Source organism: Erigeron canadensis, chromosome 5, assembly GCF_010389155.1.
Source record: "Erigeron canadensis isolate Cc75 chromosome 5, C_canadensis_v1, whole genome shotgun sequence".
NCBI lineage: Eukaryota > Viridiplantae > Streptophyta > Magnoliopsida > Asterales > Asteraceae > Erigeron > Erigeron canadensis.
Genome location: NC_057765.1, coordinates 28,831,118 through 28,838,841, shown reverse-complemented (window position 1 = coordinate 28,838,841; position 7,724 = coordinate 28,831,118). Strand labels below are relative to the sequence as shown.

The 7,724-nt window shown below is 34.3% G+C and overlaps 1 protein-coding gene across 1 annotated transcript; it reads left to right on the top strand.

Moving 5' to 3' along the window:
- The first annotated feature begins 3,159 nt into the window (after window positions 1-3,159).
- On the top strand, window positions 3,160-4,306 carry LOC122601509 (protein FAR1-RELATED SEQUENCE 6-like). Its single transcript, XM_043774263.1, has 2 exons — window positions 3,160-3,636; window positions 3,716-4,306. Exons 1-2 carry the CDS (start codon window positions 3,160-3,162, stop codon window positions 4,304-4,306), a joined length of 1,068 nt encoding a protein of 355 aa, XP_043630198.1.
- Window positions 4,307-7,724: the final 3,418 nt, after the last annotated feature.

The window sequence follows — 7,724 nt, the reverse complement described above, 5'->3', positions numbered from 1 at the left end:
ACATAGTCATAGGTACGGTGATCCGATGATCACGCGGGGACCGCTAATTAACTAGCGTTTTTTCCTATGCCCGCCGCATCGCGCAGATACAAAGCTAGTGTTAGATACATATATACTTTATTTGACTATGATAATAAAATCTGTGAGACAACAATTATTTTTCTAAATTGACTGAAGTTTTATTTCATTGTGTCAATGACCACATACAACCGAGCACAATTATGTGCCTGTAGGGGAGTTTGAGTCTTGATACTATACTATTTTTTTCATATGTACACAAGTGTATATTTAATTTTCAAAGTGTATATAAATGTATACTTAATTTTAAAGTGTACATAAGTGTATATTTTTAGGTGTATAGAAATATATATTTAACTTTCGAAGTGTACACAAGTGTATAATTAGTTTTCAAGGTGTACACATGTGTAACAAAAAAATTATGATTTTATCAAGTTCACATGTGATGACTTTATTATATTTTCGAAGTGTAGAAAAAAATAAAATAAGGGTGTCAATACATCTATATATACAGAATTTACAAGTGTAAGAAAAAAAAAATCATGATTTCATCATATTCACATATGACTGACTCTATTATATTTTTGAGGTGTACACAAGTGTATGTTTAATTTAAACATGTAGGGTTGTGATCAAATGAATCTAATAAAAATAGTGGATATCAAGGACTTAATCACAGCCATAGGATCAGATGAAATAAATGGTCCAGATTAGATTTTAAAAAAACACACGGAGGGGTAAAGTGGTAAATTTACCTACTATGCTCACCTAACATTATATAACAAATCCAGATTCCCAATCAAAACCCTAAAAATCAAAACAAATCGTGAAATCAAATGGAGATTTCTCCGGCGATCAAATCGTGAAATCAAACAATCGTGATATCAAAACGTGATATCAAATCGTGAAATTCCGGCTAATAACAATAAAAAACTCCGGCGATCTGGAATCTGTGAGCGGTGATACAGCTAGTTGACATAATCGCTGTTGATAATCTTCAATAATCCAGTGATGGAATCAATAGAAGAATCAGTTATGGAATCAAAAGAACATGATGTTTCCGACGACGAGATTATTGAAGATGAAGAAGGGATATTTGCAGACGAGGAAGAAGACAACACAGGTACATAACCAATCAAAGTTGATTTTACAAATAAACGTTGGTTTCACATAGGAATATAGTTTTTCAGCTTGAAGTAACATGCCTAATAAAATCAAAGTTGATTGTACATAGGAATGTTAATTTTCTCCTTGAAGTAACCTGCCTAATCAGATCAAAGTTGATTGTACATATTGATAGATTCACACTAGTTCTATCATATTTAGCTTTAATTAGTCTAGTTAGCAATATAGCTTTTCTGCTTACAATCAAAGTTGATTGTACATAGGAATATAGCTTTTGTGCTTACAATCAAGGTTGATTGTACATATGCATCTAAATTTTGTGTTTGAACTAACCTGCCTAATCCAATCAAATTGATTGTACATAGGAATGTAGCTTTTGTGCTTACAATCAGAGTTGATTGTACATAGGAATGTTAATTTTCTCCTTGAAGTAACCTGCCTAATCAGATCAAACTTGATTGTACATAGGAAATTTTTCTAATTAAAATAACATGCCTAATGCAATCAAAGTTGATTGTACATAGGAATGTGGCTTTTATGCTTGCAATCAAAGTTGATTGTACATAGGAATATTGCTTTTGTCTTTGTCTACATAAGTTAAATGATAATATGTGTATTTCCTTTTTTCATTACAATTTATACCGTGAATGTAACGCCTATAACATTATCAACAACTACAATAATCCAAACACCAGGAGGACCAGAGTTTTTTGCACCAATAGTAGATCCAAGAATGTTACCGGTCAAGGGAAATACTTAAGGAACACTAGAAAATTGTGAAGCATTTTATAGAGAGTATGCTTCTCATGCTGGATTTGATGTTAGGAAATCTTGTCAGAAAACTACTAAATCTGGATGGATCAAACAAAAGTACTATCTTTGTAGCAGGCAAGGAACACCAAATAATGTTTCACTTGATACTTTAGAAACAAAAGAAAAACAAATTAGGAAGAGTACTCATGAATGCACTGGATGTAGAGCTAGAATTAGATTTGATTGGATATTTGATACCGAAAGCTACAAAGTAGGTCTTTTTGAACCAAATCACAACCATGAGATGCTTCGTCAAGAGTACAGGCACTTATCAAGGGCCGAAAGACAACTAAAATATGCCGAGCAGCTTTTTGTGTTTGCAAACATTGGACCAACAAAAGCTCATCAGTTGTACAGTAACATGAAAGGGAGCTATTAGAATGTAAATGGGACAGTTGATGACTTCAGAAATTGGAAAAGAGACCTGAATGTCTTTATTAATGAAAGTGACTCTCAAATGTTAGTTAACAAAATGGAGGAGAGAAGGGAGTACATTCCAGGGTTTTCGTTTGAATACATTCTTGATGACAGTCAATTGCACTCACTTTTCTGGGCTGATGAGGTGGCGAGGGTCAACTATGAGGAATTCAGTGACATTATGTCTTTTGATGCAACGTACCGAACAAACAGGTATTAGTTTTTTAAAAACCATATAGATCAATCAAATGTGATTGGACAATAAAAGTTTCATCAGATTTGATTGTTTTTTCTTTTTTTTTTTTGGTCAAAAGGTACAACATGATGTTCGTACCATTCACTGGAATTGACAACCATGGTAAGTGTGTAACCTTTGCTGCTGGGCTGATAAGAGATGAAAAAGCGGAGACCTACACATGGCTTTTAAACTGTTTCATGAGGTCATTCAATAAAGAGCCAACGATGGTGGTAACCGATCAGGATAAATCGATGGAAATTGCAATAAAGAATGTGTTTAAGACGGCAAAGCATAGGCTGTGCATGTGGCACATAACACAAAAGTTGCCAACAAAGGTAATTTACTTTAACAATCAAAGATGATTGAGTGCTATTTAATGTTTGAATCTTTTTTAAAATATGCTTTTGTAATGACCAATAAAATGTGATTGGATACAGGTTAAAGAGGCAATTCCAAGTATTGAAGAAGAATCAGAAAGAGACTTTAAGAAGAGGTTTGACAATATAGTGTGGAATATGCACATCGAGCCACATGTTTTTGAGGAATAGATGAGTGATTTCTCGTTGAAGAATGATACATGGTTCAAGTACATGTTCCAAATTAGATCAAAATGGATACCTGCTTACTTCACAGACACTCCAATGTTCGGTCTGATGAGAACAACCTCAAGGTCAGAAAGCGAAAATGCTTTTTTTTCATATTTCACAAGACAAGGAGCAAATTTGGTACACTTTATGAGTGGCTTTGAATCTGCAATGTTGAAGCAAAGGTCAACACAGGAGAAGCTGGATGCTGATGACATAAAAAAAAGCCGAACATTGTGCACCAAACTGAATATTGAAAAGCATGCTTCAAAAATATACACAAAAACAGTTTTCGAGATTGTTCAGAAAGAGATAGAGGCTTCGCTATATGCATGTTCAGTGGATCAGATGACTATCGAGGGTGATTGTAAAGTTTATCTTATTAACGAAAGATTAGGGAAGAAAACACTGGACACTGGAAAAAATGTGATACAATACAAGGTATGTTTCTGCTCTATGCACAATCAATCAAATATGATTAGTCAATAAAAAAATTTTAAAAATTCTTCTGTCCATGCAGGTACTTTATAACCGGCAAGATGGATCGGTGATGTGTACTTGTAGACACTACCTTCGTTACGGTCGCCTATGCCGACATTGTTTTGTGGGTCTGAACAACAATAATGTGGAAGAGATACCTGCACAATACATAATGAGGCGATGGACGAAAGGAATCATACAACCAGATTTGAGATCGAGGAGAAACAGATTCAAGAATGCAAATATGGGTACTCAAAAGCTGGTTACTGATGTAACCTCGGTTGTTGAAGATTGCTTGCATCTACTTGTTAATGATGAAAAAAAGCTCACAGAATTTCTGGAAAAAATGAAAGACTTGAAGAAAAAAGTTGAGGATGAAATACCGAAACAACCCTCAAAGAAAAAAAATGACGTTATAGAAAAAATGACGGGTGTTCCTAAGCCGGATACAAATAGAATAAAAAACCCACCAGTTAGCTCATACAAAGGGTGCTTCAGAGACAAATGTTTGATGGGTGGAAAAGAAAAGGGGATTATAGAAAGTAACAAAAGAAAGACTAATTGCAGCCTGTGTGGAGGGACAAATCACAACATGAGGACTTGTGGACAAAAGAAACAAAAACCGAATTAGAGTATGACTTCTGATGTGTCTCAGATCACCTAGCAAGACACTATTTTTTATTGCTATTTTTTTCCTATTTTGCAGATTTTATTCTTTGGTTGATAGATTTTTTACAGCTTAAAAATTTATACCTGGTTGAATATTTTTAGTGACCAATCAAACATGATTTGCTATATCCAATCAAAAGTGATTGAAAATGTGATCTGCTTGAATATGCATAGTGTTACATTTCTGTGTATAATGTGTTACATTTCTGCATCTAACTTGCTTGAATCTTGTATAATGTGATACATTTCTGCAATGTGGTCGTATTTTGTCACAATGAAAATAGAGACCATCATATCAAGCAAAATGGAATGGGAAAACGGCAGAACCATCACTGCCGGGCTACTGGTTTGCACATATATATTAAACACCTAGTCTGGACCAAAAGTTTTCTAAGACCAGTTCGACAGGTTGTGGTATTATCAAGCCAGCCTATCCGTATTTGCTTGATCGATCTAAATTTACCAAATTTGATTGTCCAAAACTGTGTGCAATCAAGTTTGATTGTACAACATTAAATTGTAATAATCATTTAACTGCATAAAGTCTTGTCACATTCCACTAAATTCGAACACATTCAAAAATACACAAGTCTATTAAACGATTTCAACTACACAAGTCTACTTAAACACCATTCAACTACACAAGTCTACAGCAAACAGTAAAGAAAAACAGTGTTAGATACCACGATTAGGATAATATTTCCTAAGACACTGCAGAGTTTCTACGCTTCCTTTCATCCCTACCTGCTAGAAAAAGCTTTGTTATTGCTGCCCGGGAATATTTTCTGAAAACGCTCTAGAATCCTTTAGAATCATTCCAGCATGTTGATTTATCTCATGTGTCAGAATCTTTGCAGTGTACCTTACCCTCAGCTTCAACAAGACATACTTCTGGTCTTTAGATTCATTCGGAAATCCACAATTCCATGTATCTTCAGACTGTCCCTTAAACGATTCCATGTGGCGCATGAGAAACACGCCACAATCCACAAAGTTATCTTTTGTATTCCATGTGAGGCTAAATTGTGTAGGCTTAAGACCTTTAACAAGTTGAGCAGAAGGATGTTTCACATGCATCAAGTGAGCCGAGAACAGTTTATGCTGTATACAACAGTTTTTTGAAAACTATCAAAACAAATGTACAACATATATTGCATATTACAATCAAAGTTGATTGTACATATCAAATACATGCAATCAGAGTTGATTGTACATATCAAATACATGCAATCAAAGTTGATTGTACATATCAAATACATGCAATCAAAGTTGATTGTACATATCAAAGTTTATGCCTATATCAAACGTGAAGCCAAAAATTAAACGCAATCGACTATTGTGACAATTAGTGAACCCAATACATGCTTAAATCAGACCCAATACATGCACTAACCACGGATTACGGTTGATATCATATATAGCAAAAGATGCAAATTGATTTATACTTACCACAGTACTTGTCACCTTCTTGTATTTTCCATTAAAGGTTCCGACATCTTCAGGAATCAAATTGTCGATTATGTGCAACGCCGGTTTATCCCTTAGATCATAAACCAACAAATAAAAATGTGATGAACGACAGAGAGGGAAAAACACATGTATGTATGATAAAGGTAAAGTCTTAAGTCTCCAGAATAAACACTTACAACTATAGAATCAAGAATGATTAAGTATAAGAACAGAAAACTAAAGGCTATACCAGATCAAAGTCTCTGAATGACATTCCATCAGAATGATTGCCAAAGAAACAACGCAAATTATCCTCAAATAAAGTCATAAGCACTTTGGCAGATTTCTTCTTAGACTCAAAGAATTCTTCCGACTGTTTGATAAAAAAAAGGCTAAGTAAATAAAAATCGAGCTTGTTAGTAGTTACAAAACTTGTAACAGATTAAAAACTTACAAGAATAGCTGTATTGAAGAACAATCTTGATACTGCATTTGGTTTCCTAGTTCTTTCTTGGAAATTCAACACTGCAGCCCAACAATCTATGACACCAGCTTCAATATATGACCCGGGTGCTAAAGATTGGAACATAAAACGCATACCAAAGCTTGATCCATATACACCAAGAGACTCAAAAACCATTTGACTATAAATAAAAAAGAAAAAAACAGCTAAATTATGATCATTTCAGTTTATGAAAATGATAAAATTAATACTTATACGGGAAGTGGGAAACTTACGTTCGAGAACAATCTAATTCTGAAAACATTTGCATCGCAACACACAGTTCTGAATGACAAATACGCGAATTAACGGGGGTTTTTGCGTTGACATATGGGGATTGCAACACAGGAGCAGGTCTACGTCGTCGTTTACCAAATGTTGGCTGCAAAACAGTTGGGTTGGACGGAGGCTCTGGATCTACAACTTTAGGAGGAACACTCATATCTTCTTCAGTCTCCTGAGTCAAAATATGAAAAGTTGGTGTATACCTTAGCTTCTTTTTCGAGGGTTTGGGAAGGCTAAGTGAATATAAATCACTTCGATTGAGAAATTCTTTCATACCACGAATTACCTCGTGTTGATCGAAGCGCAACCACTCTGAAAATAACTCATCTTCTTGGTCAGTAGCAATATCGTACACTTCTTCTTCATCAGAAAGATGATCATCTACTTCTTTATTGCCTTCACTCATCTTCTCTGCTTTATCATGAACATCAGCTTGAGGATTATCAACAGGTACTTCATCGGAATGAAGATTCACACCATTTAATGCTTCATTTTCTCCTTGATTAACAAGAACCGGAATACCATCATCCATGAAATCTCCTGACTGCATCACATCACCAACTGCATCATCACTTAGAACACCTTCTTTCACTAATAGAGACGCCAATTCATCATCATCATCACCTGATTTGCCCTCAAAATCTTTCAATGAAAATATATCAATCATCTTCGCACGACAAACTTTGAAAACTTTATCATCACCAAACTTGGCAGCCACATCTTTGAAAGTATCCACTAGTACTTTCTTCATACTTGAAACGACATCTAAATTGTCTTCAATAAACTTCAGATACTCCTATTATAATATAAAAACAAATAACCACATCGTATCCAGTCAATGATCACTAAAAACACATACCAAAATTAATCAAAACACAAATTCTTTACACAATCAAAACTGATTGTATACACTGATTCTATACACAATCACATATGATTAAAAACATTCAATAGAAACTGATAATATACAAACTACTTGACCTGACAACATATTCAATCAAGTCTGAACATATATTGGTTTAATAGAAATCAAAACTGATTGTATACACTGATTCTATACACAATCATATTTGATTAAAATAATTCAATCAAACCTGATTGTATACAGACCACTCAACTTGGCAACATATTCTGATCATATTTT

What these genes read in the sequence shown, in the direction of transcription:
- LOC122601509 (XM_043774263.1), top strand. Translation starts at nt 3,160, where the DNA reads ATGAGTGATTTCTCGTTGAAGAATGATACATGGTTCAAGTACATGTTC. An exon ending in AAAATGTGATACAATACAAG is followed by an intron (nt 3,637 to 3,715) that starts GTATGTTTCTGC and finishes CTGTCCATGCAG; the next exon opens with GTACTTTATAACCGGCAAGA.